Source organism: Lissotriton vulgaris, unplaced genomic scaffold, assembly GCF_964263255.1.
Source record: "Lissotriton vulgaris unplaced genomic scaffold, aLisVul1.2 SCAFFOLD_781, whole genome shotgun sequence".
In the NCBI taxonomy this organism is placed as follows: Eukaryota; Metazoa; Chordata; class Amphibia; order Caudata; family Salamandridae; genus Lissotriton; species Lissotriton vulgaris.
Window position 1 is genome coordinate 396095 of NW_028252768.1, and position 23288 is coordinate 419382.

General features: G+C 51.2%; 1 protein-coding gene across 1 annotated transcript in view; it reads right to left on the minus strand.

Moving 5' to 3' along the window:
• The window catches only part of LOC147662024 (uncharacterized), a 188921-nt gene that overhangs the window by 59964 nt on the left and 105669 nt on the right, over nucleotides 1–23288 (minus strand). The window contains exons 4-6 of the mRNA XM_086951173.1: nucleotides 16464–16577; nucleotides 12363–12452; nucleotides 10884–10973 (exon numbers count right to left, since the gene is read on the minus strand). Coding sequence (XP_086807299.1) covers nucleotides 10884–10973; nucleotides 12363–12452; nucleotides 16464–16577 — 294 coding nt within the window. The remainder of the gene's footprint in view (nucleotides 1–10883; nucleotides 10974–12362; nucleotides 12453–16463; nucleotides 16578–23288) is intronic.

Sequence of the window (23288 nt, forward strand, 5' to 3'; positions counted from 1 at the left end):
AGGCGACAACAACAAGTATGTGTCGTGTGCAAAACTGAAGCCGAAGGAAAAAAGGCTGTTTAAACATGTAATGCACTCATGCTAACTTAACGCAATATATGTAACGAAGTATCCATATGACAGTCCCATCGCTGCTTTCCAGTGTTTGGTAATTTCTCGCTTTGCTAATATGAGCCCCACATCCATAAATTTACTAGTGACCTTATTCTTGGGGGTATGAGGGAACCAGTGTAGTACACTCACCGCCATGTCAAATTCTAAGCCCCTCTCTGTAATCGTGTTCAAAGTGGCTCCCACCTCCTTCCAATACTGCTCCAAGATTGGACATGTCCATAGCATGTGTCCTAATTCTACGCCTAATATCGCACATCGAGGGCACGCCGCAGTGTCTCCGTCAAAATACTTTTTGATCTTTCCCGGAGTCAGGTATGCGCGGTGGAGGATGTAGAAGTGCACTAGCTGGAATCGTACATTGCATGTACTCTTCCAGGCCCTTCGCACTATTTGCGCCCACACCATCTCAGGGATGTCCTTACCTATATCAGCTGCCCACTTTTCCTTCAGTGACTCTAGGGGAGTGAGTCCTTCATTAATCATTCGAGAGTAGAGGCATGTAACTGCCTTGAAGGTTTCTGCCGCCATCATAGCATATTGGCAAGCCATCGTTGTTCTCGGCTCCGCCAAACCCTCTCTCCAATGCTTCTGTAGTGCCGCATGCAGTAGGAAGCCCCCTCTGGGTAGGTCAAATCGTTCTAGGAGTGTTGGGTAGGGCAGAAGGACTCCCTCCTCGTATAAGTCCCCTACTACTTGGACACCTGCTTCTTCCCAATCCTGTAGTTGCGACCAATCCCCACCATGTAGTAGAGCCGTTAGCATCCCCAAAGGGATTTCAGGGGCATACGGATGTAACACATTCGCTCTACACTGTGAGCGATTCCAGCAGAGTCTGATTGTTCTTTCTTCCGGTGTTAGGTCTCTAACAGCTAATTTCTGTTGTAATGCTATATAGGAAAGAACATGGCGAGGAATGCCTCGACCCCTGGAATGTTCTGGGCCTCTGAATTCTCGCGTCACCTCTTGCGTATAGACCTGTAGCCGAGCTGCCAAGTAATACAATTCGAAATCGGGGACCGCTAGCCCTCCCTCCGTCTTAGGTCGCAGCAGGATCGTCAATGCCACTCTCCGGCGACCCGATCCCCAGAGGAATGATACCATCATAGACCTTAGGAGTCAGAAGGTAGCAACAGGTATCCACACTGGTAGCGTCCTAAAGTAATAAAGAAGCCGCGGAAGGGCCACCATCTTCAGCAGCGCTATGCGGCCTGCCATAGACAATGGGAGGGTGGCCCAGAAGGACATGCTGCTCTTCAGGGCTCGTATTCCGCAGCCTATATTTCCTCCTTTCAATAGATCGGTTGGCGTGTGATCAATGTGCACACCCAGATATTTCAGGCAACTGGGCTCCCAGCGTACCAATATGGTTGTGGGTGGTTGGGTTTCCCCTTTGCGTACAGGGAACAGACATGTCTTGGCCCAATTCACTTTCAGGCCTGATATTGCGCCAAAGCTTGTAAGCAAGCACGTTTTCAGCTCCCACCAGCGCCTTGTCGGCATCCTCGAGAAAGAGCAGGAGGATCATCCGCGTATAATGATATGTAGTGGCGCCCAACTCTACTTCGTAAACCTCCATAATGTTCCCCTGTTCGGATCGACATTGCTAGAGGTTCTACTGCCAGGGCGAACAGCAGAGGCGACAGTGAGCACCCCTGTCTCGTGCCTCTCTATTGGGTATTGCCGGGAGATCAGTGAGCTCGTTTTTTCTCTAGCTACCGCTGAGGTATACAGCACAGTCGTCCATCTTATATAATCCTCACCCACTCCAAAACGTCTCAGCACCGCGTAGAGGTATTCCCATTCGAGGCCGTCAAATGCCTTTTCTATGTCCACCGACAATACCATTGGGCATCGAGCTTCCTGGTGGTCTCGTTCCAGCAATCGCAGCAAACTGCATCTGCTCGAGGACATGTTTCGCGTGGGTATAAAGCCAGCTTGGTCTTCATGTACCAGCGAGGTCATGTGGTCTAAGAGGCGAGACGCTAGGATGCTGCTAAGTATTTTGTAATCAGTGGTGAGCATCGAAAGTGGTCTGTACGAGGCTGTGTCTCTGCTGTCTCTCGCTGGTTTCAGTAAGGGTATTATTAGCGCTTCTCGCATGGAGCTGGGGAGTTGCCCCAATTGTTTCGCTTCTCTATAGACCTCCATCAATCTTGGCGCCAGAAGGTCAACATATGTGCCATAAAATTCAATGGATAGCCCGTCTAATCCAGGGGTTTTGTTATGTGCCATGTGCTTTATGGCACGTCGTATTTCCTCTATTCGATATCTCTACCCAACGCTTTCGCTTGGTCCTAATCTAGCTCTGAAAAGGGGAGCCCTTCGAAAAAGGCCTCCACGTCTGGAATGCCGGTTGTCAGTTTGCTTTTTTATAATGATTCATAATAGCTCGCGAAGCAGTGCAGAATGTCAGTTTGGAAGTAGACCTCCTCGCCGCCTGCTGTACGCATGGACACTATCGGTGTTCCCCTCTTCATGGGGTTGGCACGCCAAGCTAATAGGGTCCCAGCCTTGTCGCCCTCCGCATGAGTCCTGGCTGTATACGCTTTATAATCGAAGCTACGCAAACTTTCGGTTTCCATGACCCTACCCAGTAGCTCTGGGTGACCCGGTCGTGCGAGTTCTGCATCGTGTAATTTTTTGTCCGCCCTATCCAGATCTTGTAGAAGAACCTTTCGCACTCCTACTTGCTGCCCTATGCAGAATCCCCTCAGGACCACCTTGAAGGCGTCCTACTCCGTCGCCCGCGCCTCAGTCGTGCCAGGGTTGTCCTCAAAGTATATATATATTTTTTTTAATTTTTGAAAACCTTTATTGCGCAATGTCATAAAACAAATACGGGCCTACAACCATCTGGCCGGCCTCGACAACGTTTAAAGCGCAGCAGCAATCAATACGACCCCCCAGTAGTAATACAAACAAGCTACAGTCGACTTGAGTTACACTGGGGAGGTACACACCACCGGGGGGCAGGAGACATGAAGGTTTATTTTTAAAAGTTTTTTGTTTTATGAAGAATAGTGACTATAGCAACCAGAAAGGATCAAGGACCAAACATACCAGCCTGACCTAAAGTGAGCAACGCGTAGCACAAAGATATAGCAAGCATGAAGACAACATCAAAATGGCGACACCATAACTGCACAGAAGGATTGAAAATCGCAAAATTCGTAGCGCGCCAAGTGCTACCCAACCCCTCATAACTAGCGCCATTAACCCAAGGAAAAGGGGAAAAAGTAAAAGAATACAAAGAGAAGAACAAAGAAGGCCCATAGAAATCAAAACAGACAAAGTAATACCCCCCTACCCTACACGCATGCAGAGGCTACGGCCTACCCCCCCTAACAGTGTGTCTGTCGCCCAATAAGAGTACCCGAAATACAGATAGAGCTATAAAGAAGGAAAAGAAGGAAGAATCACATAAGACCGGAGGAGGGCAAGAACCACTTACCCCTGGACTCCCAGCCCGCACAAAACCTCCACCCCATCAACAAGGATCAACAACAGAACATATCGATTGCAACCTTAAGTGGGGAAAAACATTACAAATAGCGCGTCCAAATGTATCAGAAAGCGTTCCAGTCCGGGTCTCCGCCAGCCAAGCAGACAAAATCAACGAGAAGAACACCATCAGCCCTGGCCTGAACGTTGAAAGCCCTCCAAAAATGGCCACCGCTGAGAGCCCACTGCAGGCAGAACAAAGGGACAAGATGGCCGCCCTCGACAAAGAAGAAGCATAAGAAGATGGAATGAATGTCTACGGTTACCAATAAGTACAGTGTCCAAAAAGACGAGCGTCCCCTCGATCACAAGATGAAACACACTTCACCGATGTAGGAAAGAGGCTACGGAGGCAAAGGCAGCAAGGGGGGCCAACAACTGGGAAGTCGACAAACGAAGCAATAGTAGCGATTGCATAGGCAGAGTCTCAGTCCTCGGAGTGGGGGGAGACATTGTAGCTGCAGCTCCGTTGATAAATAGACACAAACCATTGTAGCCAGGGGCAGTCCGCTTCTCTGTAAACGCATGTTGAAACATAGTATCCACTTCAGGAGTAATTGAAGGCAGCAGGGAGCCAGTCCGCCGCGGTCGCCCCAGTTCAAATGTAGCATCCTCAATCTTCCGACCCAGCTCTCGGGTGCTTTGCCGCCATGTAGCCCTTAAGTCTGTAAGAGCTGCCAGGATGTCGCCGCAAGTCAGGACCCGCTGCAGACCCAGCCGGTCCGCGCTGTGAGGCGACGCCGTCGGACCATCAACCAGCTCAGGGCCAGGCAGGACAGCACGCCCTGGGGACAAGGAAGCCCTTACCTCCTCGTCCTGGAAGTCCGGCGCCATTACCACCCCGTCAGAGAGACCACAGTGGAGGGAGGGGGGTGACATCGATATCGGGAAACATCGGGCTGGGTCGCCGGTAGGAGCACGGCTCGTAATCAGGGAGCGGCGCATAGTGAGAGCCCCTTCGCCTCCAGTCGATGAGGGTGGCCCACGGCGGAGAGGCGCTCCAAGATGGGGTCAGCTCAGCCCGTCAGCAGCAGAACAAAGAGAAGCGGTGCGAGAAGGTCTCCCGCCTAGCCTGTGCACACTGCATCCCAGCAGGGAATCTCGCCACAACGGAAAGGGTCTACACCGTCTCCCTCCGCAATCAGCTGCGTTTCCTTAAGCGTCGGCACCTCCCCAGATCGTCATACTTGCTCCGTTACAGCAGCGTCTGGCGGCGGCGATCGGCACAGGATCCTGGGGTAGCCACGGAGGTCGGCTAACGCAGCGAGTTCTCCGTCAAACCAGCAGGCAGAGACCTCGGAAGAACGCGATTGGCAACAGCGCGTGTAAATCGCCGTTTCACCGCGACGTAGGCACAGGATAGATAGCAGGATGTCGATGCGGGAGTGGAAGGCTCGCGGAGCCGGGAGCCTACACGTCCGTCCTGTCGGCCATCTTGGCTCCTCCCCCCTGTCCTCAAAGTATTGTACTATTCTTTCCTCCAACGCCCCGTGAAAAAGGGGGACCTCTAACGACTCAGGGCGTAGTTCCCAAGTGGGGACACTCGCTGCGCTAGGACACCACTGCATAGCAATTAACGAAGGATTATGATCTGATACCGTCCTTGACAAGTATTCAGTCCTCGTAATTAATGGTACTAGGTCTGGGGAGCAAAGCATCGCACCTAGGTGCACATGGAGAATGAGAGTAATCCCGGGTTTGCGGGTGCTGTGCACGCCAAATGTCTGTCAGGCCCCACCGCAGCTGCCACTCCGTTCTACTCTTGGTGATGCGGTGTGTTGGGGAGTCAGCCAGTGGGGGGTGCGATCTATCAAGTGAGATATCCAGCACTGAGTTTTAATCACCTCCCATTAGTAATGGTCCCACCAGGAAGTGAGCTAGGGACCCGGACAGCCGCGCCAGAAAAGTCAGCTGGTCAACGTTGGGTGCATAGAATCTGCAGAAGGGTATGTCCCTACCTCGCAACCTTCCCGCTATCGCTACAAATCTACCCTCCGGGTCTATAATTTGTTTGGTTAATTGAAATGGGACCCCAGCTCTGATCCATATTAAAGCGCCTCTAGCAAATGCAGAGTAAGTAGTGTTAAATACGTGTCCCCGCCACCTGCGCTGCAATGGCATCCCCTCAGCCTGTGTCAGATGTGTTTCTTGAAGCATCGCAACCTGCACTCCTCTACGCACTAAATAGGCATGGATTTTGTGTCGCCGTTGCATGGTGTGGAGCCCCCGCACATTCCAGGTTATACATCTCAAGTTAGCTAGATCATCCATTGTCCCACAAAGTCCCACACATTCTACCACACCCACTTCTTAGTCTCCCTAAACGTGGGAAAACAACAGCATCGATGATGAGCCCACCCTCCAACGTCCCAAAATGAGTCAACCCCCTCCCCCCAAGAACAGGACCTAGCAACCTCCATCTAGTTCCCATCCAAACATTCCCCATGAACAAAACTTGACTTACCCAACAGGAGTCGCTGTGGGTACGCCTTAAGGGCAGTACGGGCGGGTTAGTCGCCAGCGGGCAGCCGCCCAAGCACCAAGCTCCTTATTAAGCGATCGAGCCCCAGTCAGTGAAGCATTGCAATGCCCAACCGCCTCACAATCCCAGTTAAACAGTCCCTCCCACAATATATAATGAAGGATGCGCTACAGTCCAAAGGTGGAACCCATACAGCTCACCAGGAGATTCTAGCCCTCATCTATCATTTCCTCCGCCGTCGCTGGGGTGACCACCGGCAAAGGTGTACTGTCCGTTTCAGAACGCGCTCTGTGTCCGATTGTTCATCTCCCTTTTCGGACCTCTCGTCCTCCTGCGACGGCGAATCTTGTGCTCCGGACAAAGCAGTCACCACCTTCAGAACCCCCAGCCGCTCCGCCGCCGTTTCCGACTGTGATGGTCTTCTCAGACCCCTCCGCCTGTTTCGGATTAGCCGGGATTTTCGTTGCGGCAACCCTTCGGTGCCCATCCGGGGTCGGTGATCAAGGACGTCTTTTTCGGATTTGTACAGATCTAGCCAGGCACAGGCATCGTCAGGAGTGTCAAAGAACCTGGTGGTATCTTCCACAATCACTCGCAGCCGAGCTGGAAAGAGCAAGGAGTACTGTAGGCCCTCAGCTCTCAGTTCTCTTTTGACCGCCAGGAAAGAGGTCCGCCGTCGTTGTGTCTCGTATGTGTAATCCGGAAAGATATTGATTTTACTGTTCTCTACCTGATCAGGACCGTTCAGTCGTGCATTGTGGAGCAGCAAATCCCTGTCCCGATAGTGTAACAGTCGGGCGACCACCGGGCGCGGAGGATGGCCCTTCTGCAGCGGCCTGGCCGGGACTCCGTGGGCCCGCTCCAGTGTGTAGAAAGATGAAAGACCCTCTGGCGCAACCACTGTCCGGAGCCATTCCTCAAGGTAGAGTACCCTATCTTTCCCCTCCACTTTCTCCGGTAAGCCTACTATCCTGATGTTGTTTCGGCGATTACGCCCTTCTGCCTCCTCCACCCGTCTCTCCAGCACATCTATGCGGTCCAGCACGTTGGTCATGGTGGCTGCTAGGTCTTTTTGCGCCGGCTCTATAGTGTGGATCGTGTCCTCCACCATTTTAACTCTGTCCGTCAATTTTCTGTGGTCGGCTCGCAGTAGTCCCAGGCCGGTGGCCACCTGTGCAATGTTTTGCTGGAGCGCCGCCCGGGAGTCCGCTATTGCCGAGAGAATTTTGTGCAGTTGAAGTTGCAATTGAGGGTCTCGCGGTTGTCCGGAGTCGGCGCTGTCTCCCTTGTCTGGCGCCTCAGAATCCGACGCGGGCTGAGTCCCGCCCTTGGTCCCCTTAGGTTTGCCCATGGTGGGGGCGTGTGTTCGAACGTCTCAGCAGCGGGCAGAAAGGCGCAATTCGGAAGCAAGGGGCTCCGTGTAGTTAGCTTTTCTCAAGGTCGTATCCCTGGAGCTTGTTGAGCTATGATCCAAACGTTTGGGGCGTAGGGGTCCCCAGCAGCAGCACTGTCTTATGGATCCAACAGGAGTCACCAATGTTGCAGCGATGCAGGCACCATCCACGGGAGCTCAGGGCAGGTCAGAACAGGCCCCAATGGAGTGACTAGGCGTCAGCCGCAGGACCCCGAAGCGACAGGAAAGGAGCAGGCCGACATCGCCCATATGTATCGTCATCGGCCAACCAGCAGCGTAAAGCCCGCTCTAGGGTAGTCCCCACCGGGTCAGCCGGCGTGCGTCCTTCAATCGTGTTGTAGTGAGCTAATGCCTTCCGTATGTAGCTACGGGAGGGTCCCCCTCTACCACAATGCTTCGCACACTCGCCTCTAGGGTCCGCAGGAGTAGGCCATAACCCAGGGGCCTCTGGTCATAGGGGTAAGAAATGATCCATGTGCAGGCGATAACACTAGAAGGCAGCAGCAATCGGTCCCCAGCAACAATGTTCTCCCATACTGGTCACTACGCAGTGTCTCTCTGCCCACACTCGGACCCAGGGCGCGTCAGTGCCTTCACCAGTACCTCGGGTCGCCACGTGACACCCACGAGAATTTCAAAAATCGGCCTCATCTGCCCATAATCAGTGGCCAGGTAATGCTGGGAACCGTCCCTCGGTGCCTCGCTGCCTGTCTTCCCGCTGCGCCGTCGTGGGAGCCCGCCACCTCGTCTCACCTTCAATCCGCAGCGCGTCTCGTCATAGCCTCCAAACTCCCCTCAGCAGTTTCGGTTGTTAGGCGCTCAATTCGGGGGTCCTGTAGTGTAGTACCTATGTCCTAGAGATCGTCCCTCTCAATGAGCGGAGATTGTGCTCAGGGAGCCGCAGGGGTCCGAGGGAATCACTCGCCCGCGGCGTCGCTGGGCTGCAGCGCCGCCCTCCTCCTCACTCCGGGGGTATTCAGCCTCACTCTTGGGCTTCGCAGCGGCCGAGGAGGTGGGGAGAGGTCATCAGCCGCACTCGCCAGCAAGGCAGGCGGAACAGTAGATCCACGGAGCTCGGTATCGCGAGCACCCCAGCGGCGCCCCTCGCCCCCGTTGGCTGGGGCCATCAGCGTCCCTCGTCCGAGAAGCCCGAAGGAGCGGGCTGAGCGGGCGCAACACTCGTCTCCCCATGCGGTCCTCCCCAGGTCGGCAACCGCACCGCAGGACGCACTCTTCACTCCAACTGCAGCCCCGGAGAAACCATGGATCGGCAGGGCTCCCTGCAGCGCTCGGCACCCAGGGACTCAGCTCGTCGTTGCAGCCGCCATTTTAGGTGCGCCCTCAGTCGGGACACCCCGAGCAGCCCGTCGGCGATTTTCAGTGCTGGTGGTAATTTTGGCAGAGCGTTCTGTAGGTCCGCCGCGAGGGAGACCTCCCCCTCGTTGTTTTAGGCAAATTGGGGGTCAGCAAAAGCGATAAAACAGTATTGAAACAGGATTAATGATGGCTCGATCGTGGAGCTCAACGCTCAGGCGGCCTCCTCCATCGGCGTCCAAGCCAAGCCCTCACCATTCCACTTTATGTCACTGAACTCCACACCACTCTATTCTGCTCTCCAGCACTGTATGCTGATGTTGGACCCGGCCTCTTGGCGTGGCCCTCGTTGACCCTCCATAACCCCGACCGACGGACAGAACTAATTTACGTCCACCCAGAACTATACCCGACTCCTACATCAGACCTGAAACGACCTCCAGACCGCGTGCCTGCACCCATGCACGTGACCGGCAGACTCCATGTTTGGCCACCCCGGCCAGCCGGCCGCCTTCTTCCCTTTCGGCAGCCTCTGGTCGCTCCCGACCGCAGCCAGGCGTGCGCGTCCGGCGCGCCCCGACTCACCCAGGGGGTGAACGACTCACCAAGTACCCGAAACCAAGGCTTCCATCACACCTCCGGCCACCTCCCGAGGAGCTGGTTGTCCTCACACCTCCGAGCCATCCCTGGGGGCTGGTTTCGATCGCACCTTTTGGCTTCCTAGTGAGCTGGCTCCAGGCCTTGATGGGCGTCTGGGATTCCCTGGACGCATGGTCCAAAGCATCAAAGATCCAACCGCCCAGACAATCAGGCGCCTGGCCCTCTGACCTCCGGCCTCCTGCCTCTGAGGGTCCAGACATCAAAGAGCTCCTGGACTATAAGACAGCCTGCCTTCCATCTAGCCGGCAGTTGTATCTTGGCCAAGAAAGCCCTGCTGATCTGATCGCGGCTAACCTTGAGGGGAACAGACTCTGACCCACCAAGCCCTGCTGACGTTGTCGCGGCTCATCCTCGAATCTACGGAACTGAACCATCGGAGCCCTGCTGACGCTGTCACGGCTCCCTCTCGAAGCGCAAGACCTGAACCATCGGAGCCCTGCTGACGCGGCTCACCCTCGAAGTACGAGACCTGAATCATCCAGAGCCCTGCTGACGCTGTCGCGGCTCCACCTGCCTACGAGTACGACGGAGTACTCCTGACCAAGCCCTGCTGACTTCGTCGCAGCTTGAAGAACTCTCTGGTCCGGCTGGACCATCAACGCTACCCTCACGACCATCTGAACTAGAAGTGAGTAGGACAGCAAGTCCCATCGCCAGCCCCCGCACCCACCAGTCGAGGATTGAGAACTGTGCGCAGGGTACGTGGTGTGCCAGCTGGCCCTCTAAGACTGTCCCGCTTCCCCGTTCCCTTGTTACGAGACTTTCGCGATCCCTCGATCGCTGTGTATTGCTCCCTACTTTTATCTTGATAAAGTTCATACTTGATAAAGATTCACGGTGTGGTGTCCGTTCATAAGTGTGGTGTGTCGACAGTGTGCACGATCAGTCCTCCCCGGTGGGGACTCCCCCTCGATAAGACTCGGCAGTAATTGTGGGAGAGGAGTTTCCGGGTGGTTAGGAGAGTCCTCTTGACCCCTGGGGTCACCGCCTTCCAACAGCTGATCACAGGGCCTCGCAGGGTGGGAGGGGCTGTTCAATCCACGCCCGCTCATGGCAGACCGCACGAGGAGGAAGGGGGAAAGGATTTGCTCATTAAGGGCCTGACAGGGTGGGAGGGACTGATCACTCCTGGCCCATGCATGGCACAGCCACACAAGGAGGAAGGGGGACATGACTTCCTGATCACACGGCCTTAAAGGGTGGGAGGGGTAGGTCCAAGAAAGTACAGTCTTAATATCCAGTTTAGGGATATCTCAGTGGGTTGGAGCGATAGGGAGGACATTCAGACACGTGCCAATAATTTTCCCACTGTGATATAAAAGCAGATGCAACTCATGAACAAGGGGCTCTCTCCAACGTTCACAGCTGTGTGATAAATAGGAAACACGTGAAACTCACCATAGTCTTGGTCAATGCTCCTTCCTTCGGCTTCTGCACCTAACTGGTCAATACAAATGGAAGCCGGCTCTTCTTTATTCAAACAAACAGCTGTGTTAAGAAAAGAAAATGTGTGTAACAAGTTTATAACAATATTTTTGCAAAAAGTAAATAAATTAACAGTTTCAACCATAACAAAAATGAATATTCTCAGTACAGTACTAATGTGGCACAAAGTACTTTCCTCTACAGGTTAGAGTTCTACGCCACAGGTTAGCCAGAGACATTTATAGTAACTAATAAAGTAAGGAAAGTACACAGTTCATCTACTCTGTGACTTAGGTAAACTCTGGATTAGGCTTTGGCGGGGTCGGTGGTGGTGAGGGCAGTGGTTGGTGAGTTCTGGTGACGGCTGTGGTGGGTCAGTGCTGGTGGGAGCAACAGTAGCTGGGGCAAATACACATTTGACTTTGGTGAGTCAGTGCAGGTGGTGGCTTAGGGGAATGAGCATAAGGCTGTGGTACGAATGATAATGTTTGTTGGTGGTAACAGTTTAGTGGGGCAACATGCTGGCCATCTGTTCTGCGATGAACGCTATCTGCTGCATTTAGGAACAGGCAGGTTACAGGGGCTGTTCATCTCCTAACCCACCCCATGCAGGGCCGAACAAAGATGCAGGGGGACATGACTGGATCATCACACGGTGGGAGGGGCTGTTCATCTCCTAACCTGCCCAATGCAGGGCCGCACAAGGAGGTGGGGGGACATGACCTGATCATCACACGGTGGGAGGGGCTGATAATCCCATAACCCGCCCAAGGCAGGGCCGCACAAGGAGGCAGGGGGACATGACTGGATTATCATTGTGGGAGGTGCTGTTTATCTCCTAACCCACCCCATGCAGGGCCGCACAAAGAGGCTAGGGGATATGACTGGATCATCACACGGTGGGAGGGGCTGTTCATCTCCTAACCCGCCCAAGGCAGGGCCGCACAAGGAGGCGGGGGGACATGACCTGATCATCACACTGTGGGAGGGGCTGATAATCCCATAACCCACCCAAGGCAGGGCCGCACAAAGAGGCAGGGGGACATGACTGGATCATCACAAGCTTCACAGGATGGGAGTGGCTGTTCGCTCCTGACCCTCTCACTGCAGGGCGCACTAGGAGGGAGGAAGACATGACTTGCTAATCACAGGGCCTTGCAGGGTGGGAGGGGCTGCTCACTCCAGGCCCCCTCATGGCAGGCGCACAAGGAAGGAGCGGGGCATGACTTACTGATCACAGCTCTTCGAAGGGTAAGAGGGTTGGGAGCAAGAAAGTACAGTCCCAGTAGCCAGAGCAGGGATATATCAGTGGGTTGGAGCGATAGGGATGACGTACAGACATATGCCAATAATTTTTCCCATGTAATCTAAAAAGCAGATGCAACTCATGAGCAAGGGGCGCTCTCCAACCGTTCACAGCTGTGTGATAAACAGGAAACACTTGTAACTCACCATAGTCTTGGTCAATGCTCCTTTCTCCGACTTCCGCACCAAACTGGACAATGTAGATAGAAGCTGGCTCTTCTTTAGTCAAACTAACAGCTGTGTTCAAAAAAGAAAATGTGAAAAATAAGTTTACAACTCTTTTGCAAAGAGTAAAGAAATTAAGAGCTTCAGCCATAACAAAATTACATTTTGTCAATATAGTACTAACGTGGCACAATTTACCTTTCTCTACAGGTTAGAGTCTTATGCCACAGGTTGGCCAGAGACATTTATTGTAACTAAGAAACTGTGACTTAATTAAACTCTGACTTAGGCTTTGGCGGGTTCAGTGGTCTTTTTCCATCTGGCTGAAGCGCCTAGACACCGGTTGGCATTTGTGCGCTATATAAAAGTTTAAATCAAATCAGTGGTGGTGATGGCAGTGATTGATGAGTTCTGGCGACGGCTGTGGTGGGTCAGTGGCAGGTCAGTGCTGGTGGGAGCAACAGCAGCTGGGGCAATTACGCACTTGACTTTGGTGAGTGAGTGAAGGAGGTGGTTTGGGGGAATGAGCATAAGGCTGTGGTACGACGGATAATGTGTGTTGGTGGTAATAGATTAGTGAGGGAACCTGCTGGCCATCTGTAGGAAAGTGACCTTTTTTGCATGGTTGCCCCCACTTTTTGCCTAATGTTGATGTACTTTGATTGAGTGTGCCCTGGGTTCCTGCCAACCAGGTACCCAGAGCCTATGTTCTTTTCCTAAACCTTACTGTTGCAAAACCGAACTGGCCACGGTTGGCCACATATAAGTCCCTTGTAAAAGGTACCACAGGTACTCAGGGCACTGAGACCAGGGAAGACCTCTAAGGGATGCAGCACCTATTGTGCCGCCCTCAGAGGTCCTGTAACTTTACACACACACTGCCATTGCAGGCGGCGTGTTTTGGTGCAGAACAAAATGAAGAGTTGACATGGCACACATCCCTGTGTGCCATGCCTACAACCCACTGCCCTGGAATAGGTAAGCCACCCCTCTAGCTGGGTGCACTTTACCAGTGGTGAGGGTACAGGAGCATGAGCCCTGTACCGCTACAGTGTCTAAAACCAATTCTTAGACATTATAAGTGCAGTCATGCCATAAAGAGTATATGGTGCTGGGAGTTTGTCATTACGAACTCCAAAGCACCATAATGGCATTACTGAAAGCTGAAAACTTATCACATTTGGGTCCCGTGCTCTCCATGCCCCTGGAGTCAAGCTATCCTGGCTGATGAGGGTTGAAAACCCAAAACCGGTCCTAGGATGCTTGTCTCCAGTCCAGGGAGGACCTGGCTTGGCAGTTCGTGCTGGACTGTACCCATTGGGTGCAGGGTCAAGACTGATTTGCATATGGCTGGGTCGAAACTGGAATGTCATGGTGAGCAAAACAAACGATGGATTTAGGCCCAGATCTCTGCACTGAGTGAATGACATTGTTCTACATTCTGTTCTACATTCAATTCTTAGACGTTGCAAGTGCAATCATGCCACAAGGAGTATATGGTGCTGGGAGTTTGTGATTACGAACTCCAAAGCACCATAATGGCATTACTGAAAGCTGAGAAGTTTGGTATCAAACTTAGCACATCAAACTCAAACTGATGCCAGTGTGGGATTTAATGAAAAATGCACTCATAGGGCCCCCGAAAAAACGACCAAGCTCTAGTGTCCTGGCTGAGTGGCTGCTCGCCAGCTGCCACCACCAGACATGTTTCTGGACTGTTGGGTTGAGAGCCAGCCACTCTCTGGGTCCTGAAACAAAGCAAATCCTGGGACGAGGTGCCAAGCCTCGAAGGGAGAGCTTCAAAGGCTTGCTGCCTTTGTGAGCTACCCCTGGAAATGGCCCACACCAGTTCTGACCCCCACTTCGGGCTGAGAATCCGCTGGAAAACCAAGCTAGGAGGAGAGGTGTGCCCACCTTTACCAATCCCACCCCTCATGTGGGGGAGGTGAGGGGAAGCACAACTCAGTCCCCGCCATCTTGCAGATGGGGGAGTCAGCCAACCAGAGTGAGGGGGTAGGAAGGGACCCATTGGTCCTGACTTGTACCTATAACACCCCTAAATTTAGCATTTAGGGGCAACGCTGAACCTTGCCTCCAGGGAAAAGAAACAAGAAGAAGAAGGACCGAAGAAGGAGAGGAGGACACCAACTGACTTGGTTTCAGCCCTACCGGCCTGCCCCGACCTCGGCCTGCCGCCAGTCTCTGCACATCACCAACTTGATTTCTGGTTTTGAAATATTGAATATCTGGAGAAAAGGATCATTGGAACTGTAGAAATGTGTATATTGCAGTAATGACATGGAATATAATAATTGTTTAATGAAATTTTGACAACGGTTTATCAATTTGTGTCAAATATGTATATTCATTGGGTTTTTTTTTTAAGTATCAGGGCAGAATTGTGTTATATTATGGTACAACAAACAATATTCTTTAAAAACTATATATATATTTAATCAAAAAAATCTAAAATTAATAAAGTAAATACATTATGTTTCAAGATCTGTTTTTGACAAATTAAAACCATTATGTTGGTTTTCTAGAATTGGTGTGCCTACTTCAAATGTAATTCACCGTGCCCAGGTGTGTCATTGTACATTACCGACCTCGACCCTCTCAAGGAAAATCCCAGTGCGTCCTGCAGCAAGAAGCCCCCAGAACCCAGAGGATCTGCCCTGCATTCCCCAACCAGACTTTGTCTCCCTTGAGTACCGGTTTCGCTCACCAACTGACTCTGGCTCTGGCCAAATCTGCACCCGACGCCCAAAGCCTGAGTTTGTGTGGCCCAAAACCACCAGGAGGTCTCCCCGGCGATTCTGACCCAGGATCTGGTGATCCGAACCTACCTCAAGTCTCCAGCCAATGCCTGCAGCCCCGTTCCTGAGGATCGCCCCGACCACGATCGGAGCCGGTAAGAAAACCCAATGCCAAAAGACATCACTGCACCCGATGTCACATGGCGTTGGGTGGCCCATCCGACAGCGTCCCGGCATCCCAACTTACCTCTCCAACCGGTGATCGCCTCCAGAAGATCTTCGTCCCCGAGCCTGCAGTGTTTGGTTGCAACCAGAGAATCCCCATTGAAATCAACAGGGCACCCGACGCCAAAACAGCACCCTGCCATCCCTGTGAGTGGACGTTATGTGCTAACTCGAATCCCCCTTTGCCCCTAGCCTAATACCAGGAGCTTTGCTCCCACAACGCTCCGTTCATCATCCCCTTCGATTTTGCTTTGTTCGCCCTAAGTTGGCAGGGTATGCCCAGACGTGGGTCCCCTGCTCACTTTGCCACTGGATTCAAGCAAGCCGGGCTGAAGAGGGTTATGAACCCGAAACCGGTCCTAGGATGCTTGTTTCCGGTCCAGGGAAGACATGGCTTGGCAGTTCGGGGCTGGACTGTTCCCATGAGGCACAGGGTCAGACTGATTTACATATGGCCATGTCTGAACTGGGGTGGCGGAGTGAGCTAAAGAACGATGATGGATTAAACCCAGATCAGTTGACTGGGGGTGAGTGTTTGCATTGCTCAAACGCTCCGTCCATCATCCCCTTTGGTTTTGCCTAGTATATACAGAGCCAGCTCCCTACACCATCCGTTCTGCGACAACGCTATCAGCTGCATTTAGGAACAGGTAGTTTGCAAGGTTGCTCCTCTATCCTATATTGCTCCATCAGCTATTTTCCTGCACTTGACTGGGTTATGACCATGTGTGTGAGAAGTTGGAGGAATCAGGTTCCCGAGTGAAAACAGAAGTTGTGTACTTTTAAGTACAATGGTTTATGAAGGGCCTGCCTTAGTTTCTATGCTTTGCTGGGAGCAGGTAATCTGTGTCATCCAAACTAAAAGTCTTAGAGACTGCAGCAAACAGAATTATTCCTGGTCTAAAGAGGCTAAGTCTAAAGATCTGGTTAGTAGGTGAGGGAGAATAAAGTTAAATGTGACAATTTAATTCTGAAAAAATGTGTACTTGGTTATTGGGAAGGTCTAGTATTCCTTTTATGTAAAATGTAGTTGTTGTGTTGGATTATAAGGATATATTTTGAAAATACAATTGCACAAATATTCACAGTGATTATTCATCACCTTGGCTGAGGCAATCATCTCTCTCTATTTCTCCCGTGGTTGGAGGGTTCTTCGGAAGAAGATTTTCTTCTTGTTTGACGTTGTATACCACATCAGGACTGGTAATGAAGCCACCTGTTTCATAAATATACAGAATAATCATTTGCAGTACTGGAGAAAATAACCTCCTGATCCTAAGCTCAAGCCCCATTTGTGTCCCGGCACTTCTTGCTTTCTGAACTGCTGTTCTTCCATTCTGCCTACACATGCTGGAGTACATTTGTGTTGGTGGACACACAAACACTCTGAACCTCTTTAAACCTCTGGCAACCTGAAGCACTCCAAGATACGATGACCCAATATATTCCTACAGCTTGTGGATGAGGGGGTATGATGCAAGGAAATACAATTCTGGCAAAATGAGAGGTAAATGTTCAGAATCAGCCAAATCCCAACAATTGTCCTTACTTGGAGATTTAGAACCAAGTGAAACCCACTGATGCTGCTTTACATCCAAAAAGGGAAGGTTGTATTGACAAAGCACGGAAATAGTGTACCTATGGTCTTCATAATTAGAAAGCAACCCATATTGGCCACTGATAAAGGCACACTCTTCTTTCCCAAGCACACCCATGGACAAGCACGCTACCAATTCACAAATATGATTGAGCACCCGGACCGGGGTATGAAGCGCTATAGAAATACAAATACAGAGCAGTGTGGTGTGATCAAGATGGCGAGTAGCCAGACGTGCTCCACCACAACTTCCGGCTCAACAGAGTACTGTTGTGTGACCCCATGCGCGGGGCGCTGTTTTGAGATTCAGGACAGTGGCAGAGAGTGACTTTGGCTGAGGAGGGCGGCAAGTGGATAAGGGTGGTGCACCACTACCTTGAGTTGAAGGCCGCTGGGGCCAGGCGAGGCCTGAGCGATGGCTCCCTGAAGTGTGAGTAGGTTCCAAGTATCTGCAGTATTCCAGGATGAAGACTCTGGGGCCCGGTACGGTTGAGAGTGACTTCGGCAGGCCCCGTGTGGAAAAGGGTGGTATGCGGATGCCTAATTTGGAAGGCTGCTGGGACCACGTGGCAGATGGCACCATGGCTCACAGCACCATGGGTGGGGTGCGCATAACTGTAAAACTTTAAGAAGGTAAACTTTGGGTCCCTGCCCAATGCCAAGTTACTTTGGCTCTACAGGGACCTCTCGTTGAAGGGATGATGCGCTGCAGCCCAGCTTTAAAGTTTTCTGGGATCCAGTGGTGGCCCCGTTGACGGCTCCTTATGCCGCGGTTTAGCTCGAAGCAGCTGCAGGAGTTAGAGAAGGCCATTTTGAAGACCTTACCTGGCCGGCAGAGGTAACTGGAAGGAGCAGCTGATTGTTCAGTATGAGAAGAACAGAGTATAGCAGCTGGAAAGACATGGGCCCCTGAAGCGCAGAGGCAATTATTTTGGTGGTTCCCTATTGGGCCCACGAACTAGTGGAGACTTCTTTTAACTATGAGAGTGGCAGTGGGCAATGCCTGGGACTGTGGAGAGGAAGCTGCAGTCACAATGTATTTGAGCACGTCTGTTGCGTGTGGGGATCCCCACAGATTTTATGTAAATTAGGGTCAGCAAAAGGAAAGATTGGGCATCCTGTGTGGAAAATGAAGGTCCCGGCTGCAACACGATAATTCATTGAAGATGTACCAGCTTTTTTAGTTTCCCCTGGTCTCTGTATTGAACTCAAGATGTACAAGCTCCAGGTTGGATGCTAGAAACAAAGAAACCTCCCCTGAACGTTGCAGGTCAGAGGGAGAGTAGGGCTATAGTCAGATTTTCTAGAGTGTATCTCGCCCGTTGGGTGCATCCCTCTTCCTCTCTGGCTGAAGATATTTATCCCTTTTCATTTTCTGCCCTGGGTGACTCTAGGTGTACCTTTGCTGTTGGGTGCTTCCCTCTTCCTCTCTGGCTGAAGATATGTATCCCTTTTCCTTTGTGCCCTGGGTGACTCTAGGTGTATCTCTGCCATTGGGTGCTTCCCTCTTCCTCTCTGGCTGAAGATATGTATCCCTTTTCCTTTGTGCCCTGGGTGACTCTAGGTGTATCTCTGCTGTTGGGTGCTTCCCTCTTCCTCTCTGGCTGAAGATATGTATCCCTTTTCCTTTGTGCCCTGGGTGACTCTAGGTGTATCTCTGCCGTTGGGTGCTTCCCTCTTCCTCTCTGGCTGAAGATATGTATCCCTTTTCCTTTGTGCCCTGGGTGACTCTAGGTGTATCTCTGCCATTGGGTGCTTCCCTCTTCCTCTCTGGCTGAAGATATTTATCCCTTTTCATATTCTGCCTTGTGACTCTAGGTGCACCTTTGCTGTTGGGTGCTTCCCTCTTCCTCTCTGGCTGAAGATATTTATCCCTTTTCATATTCTGCCTTGTGACTCTAGGTGCACCTTTGCTGTTGGGTGCTTCCCTCTTCCTCTCTGGCTGAAGATATGTATCCCTTTTCCTTTGTGCCCTGGGTGACTCTAGGTGTATCTCTGCCATTGGGTGCTTCCCTCTTCCTCTCTGGCTGAAGATATTTATCCCTTTTCATATTCTGCCCTGGGTGACTCTAGGTGTACCTTTGCTGTTGGGTGCTTCCCTCTTCCTCTCTGGCTAAAGATATGTATCCCTTTTCCTTTGTGCCCTGGGTGACTCTAGGTTTATCTCTGCCATTGGGTGCTTCCCTCTTCCTCTCTGGATGAAGATATTTATCCCTTTTCATAATCTGCCCTGGGTGACTCTAGGTGTACCTTTGCTGTTGGGTGCTTCCCTCTTCCTCTCTGGCTGAAGATATGTATCCCTTTTCCTTTGTGCCCTGGGTGACTCTAGGTGTATCTCTGCCGTTGGGTGCTTCCCTCTTCCTCTCTGGCTGAAGATATGTATCCCTTTTCCTTTGTGCCCTGGGTGACTCTAGGTGTATCTCTGCCATTGGGTGCTTCCCTCTTCCTCTCTGGCTGAAGATATTTATCCCTTTTCATATTCTGCCCTGGGTGACTCTAGGTGTACCTTTGCTGTTGGGTGCTTCCCTCTTCCTCTCTGGCTGAAGATATGTATCCCTTTTCCTTTGTGCCCTGGGTGACTCTAGGTGTATCTCTGCCGTTGGGTGCTTCCCTCTTCCTCTCTGGCTGAAGATATGCATCCCTTTTCCTTTGTGCCCTCGGTGACTCTAGGTGTATCTCTGCCATTGGGTGCTTCCCTCTTCCTCTCTGGATGAAGATATTTATCCCTTTTCATATTCTGCCCTGGGTGACTCTAGGTGTACCTTTGCTGTTGGGTGCTTCCCTCTTCCTCTCTGGCTGAAGATATGCATCCCTTTTCCTTTGTGCCCTGGGTGACTCTAGGTGTATCTCTGCCGTTGGGTGCTTCCCTCTTCCTCTCTGGCTGAAGATATGTATCCCTTTTCCTTTGTGCCCTGGATGACTCTAGGTGTATCTCTGCCGTTGGGTGCTTCCCTCTTCCTCTCTGGCTGAAGATATGTATCCCTTTTCCTTTGTGCCCTGGGTGACTCTATGTGTATCTCTGCCATTGGGTGCTTCCCTCTTCCTCTCTGGATGAAGATATTTATCCCTTTTCATATTCTGCCCTGGGTGACTCTAGGTGTACCTTTGCTGTTGGGTGCTTCCCTCTTCCTCTCTGGCTGAAGATATGTATCCCTTTTCCTTTGTGCCCTGGGTGACTCTAGGTGTATCTCTGCCGTTGGGTGCTTCCCTCTTCCTCTCTGGCTGAAGATATGTATCCCTTTTCCTTTGTGCCCTGTGTGACTCTAGGTGTATCTCTGCCGTTGGGTGCTTCCCTCTTCCTCTCTGGCTGAAGATATGTATCCCTTTTCCTTTGTGCCCTGGATGACTCTAGGTGTATCTCTGCCGTTGGGTGCTTCCCTCTTCCTCTCTGGCTGAAGATATGTATCCCTTTTCCTTTGTGCCCTGGGTGACTCTAGGTGTATCTCTGCCATTGGGTGCTTCCCTCTTCCTCTCTGGATGAAGATATTTATCCCTTTTCATATTCTGCCCTGGGTGACTCTAGGTGTATCTCTGCCGTTGGGTGCTTCCCTCTTCCTCTCTGGCTGAAGATATGTATCCCTTTTCCTTTGTGCCCTGGGTGACTCTAGGTGTATCTCTGCCGTTGGGTGCTTCCCTCTTCCTCTCTGGCTGAAGATATGTATCCCTTTTCCTTTGTGCCCTGGGTGACTCTAGGTGTATCTCTGCCGTTGGGTGCTTCCCTCTTCCTCTCTGGCTGAAGATATGTATCCCTTTTTCTTTGTGCCCTGGATGACTCTAGGTGTATCTCTGCCGTTGGGTGCTTCCCTCTTCCTCTCTGGCTGAAGATATGTATCCCTTTTCCTTTGTGCCCTGGGTGACTCTAGGTGTATCTCTGCCATTGGGTGCTTCCCTCTTCCTCTCTGGATGAAGATATTTATCCCTTTTCATATTCTGCCCTGGGTGACTCTAGGTGTACCTTTGCTGTTGGGTGCTTCCCTCTTCCTCTCTGGCTGAAGATATGTATCCCTTTTCCTTTGTGCCCTGGGTGACTCTAGGTGTATCTCTGCCGTTGGGTGCTTCCCTCTTCCTCTCTGGCTGAAGATATGTATCCCTTTTCCTTTGTGCCCTGGGTGACTCTAGGTGTATCTCTGCCGTTGGGTGCTTCCCTCTTCCTCTCTGGCTGAAGATATGTATCCCTTTTCCTTTGTGCCCTGGATGACTCTAGGTGTATCTCTGCCGTTGGGTGCTTCCCTCTTCCTCTCTGGCTGAAGATATGTATCCCTTTTCCTTTGTGCCCTGGGTGACTCTAGGTGTATCTCTGCCATTGGGTGCTTCCCTCTTCCTCTCTGGATGAAGATATGTATCCCTTTTCCTTTGTGCCCTGGATGACTCTAGGTGTATCTCTGCCGTTGGGTGCTTCCCTCTTCCTCTCTGGCTGAAGATATGTATCCCTTTTCCTTTGTGCCCTGGGTGACTCTAGGTGTATCTCTGCCACTGGGTGCTTCCCTCTTCCTCTCTGGATGAAGATATGTATCCCTTTTCCTTTGTGCCCTGGGTGACTCTAGGTGTATCTCTGCCGTTGGGTGCTTCCCTCTTCCTCTCTGGCTGAAGATATGTATCCCTTTTCCTTTGTGCCCTGGGTGACTCTAGGTGTATCTCTGCCGTTGGGTGCTTCCCTCTTCCTCTCTGGATGAAGATATGTATCCCTTTTCCTTTGTGCCCTGGGTGACTCTAGGTATATCTCTGCCACTGGGTGCTTCCCTCTTTCTCTCTGGCCGGCGATATCTAGCCCTATTCCTTTCTGCCCTGGCTTTTCCTCTTCTGCACTCTCTAGTGCTCTGATCATTTCTCTCCCCAGGTGCCTTTATCATGGTTATTTCGCTCTCCCCGTCAATGGCTCCATTTTGGTACTCTCCTTTTCTCCTCTTTCTTCCTCAAGGTTCTCTCTTTTACTGGTCTTGTGTATATAAAACTCTAACTCTGCTAACTGCCACACTCTGTGTCTTTGCCGTCTCGCCTCTTTCTCACTTGAATGACTATTATTTGGGGTTTAAATGCACTCTTTTCTCTTCGGAGCCTCTCTCCATCTAATCCAGAGTTGTTCTATCTCACTAAGGTCAACTGTGGCTATTTCTCTGTGACCACTGGCCTCCCTTGCCCTTCCTTGCTTCTCCCTTTCTGTAGAGTCTCTATACTCTCACTCCTACTTAAGTGTTCACCCTCCCAACCTTAATTTTATCTATCTTTTTCATAGGAAGGAAATTATTGTGAAATAATAATAACAATTTATTATAGAAAATAAAATATTTTCACAGCCATCTCTTTTCATAACGTCCTTCACTGTCGCACTTTTCACCCTTCCCTCCATTTTTTTTTATTTCTGCTGTTTTCCTAGTTTTTCTCTGATACTTAAACTGCTGATTTCTCACTTGAGTTTCACTCTTCTTTTCATTCTAATGTGGTTTTCGTTCTCATTCTATTTTCACTTTTACTCTTTCCAGATCTGCTGTTTTTGTGTTGTCTTTAGTTGCTAACCCACCTTTGCACCAAAATCATTTTCAATCTGGCTGGCTTACTCTCCCCGCTGGCACCGTGAAAATGCTTGGTGTGCGTGAGCAAGAGACCGATGTTGAGGACAGTGGAGGCTGCTTCAAGACTGTGGCCTGTCACAGCTACAAATGACAACTCTACACCCTACACCTTCATTCTCTCTTATGATCAGAGTGTGGGTCAGTGTCTGAACCTCTGCGGCACTGCTCTGGCTGCGGCCTTTTACGGCTACAAATGATAACTCTTCGACCCACCCTATATCTTCATTCTCTCTTATGATCAGAGTGTGGGTCAGTGACTAAACCTCTGCGGCACTGCTCTCGCTGCGGCCTTTTACAGCCACCAATGATAACTCTTCGACCCATCATATATCTTCATTCACTCTTATGATCACAGTGTGGGTCAGTGACTAAACCTCTGCGGCACTGCTCTGGCTGCGGCCTTTTACGGCTACAAATGATAACTCTTCGACCCACCCTATATCTTCATTCTCTCTTATGATCACAGTGTGGGTCAGTGACTAAACCTCTGCGGCATTGCCCTGGCCGCGGCCTTTTACAGCTACAAATGATAACTCTTCGACCCACCCTATATCTTCATTCTCTCTTATGATCAGAGTGTGGGTCAGTGACTAAACCTCTGCGGCACTGCTCTGGCTGCGGCCTTTTACGGCTACAAATGATAACTCTTCGACCCACCCTATATCTTCATTCTCTCTTATGATCACAGTGTGGGTCAGTGATTAAACCTCTGCGGCACTGCCCTGGCCGCGGCCTTTTACAGCCACCAATGATAACTCTT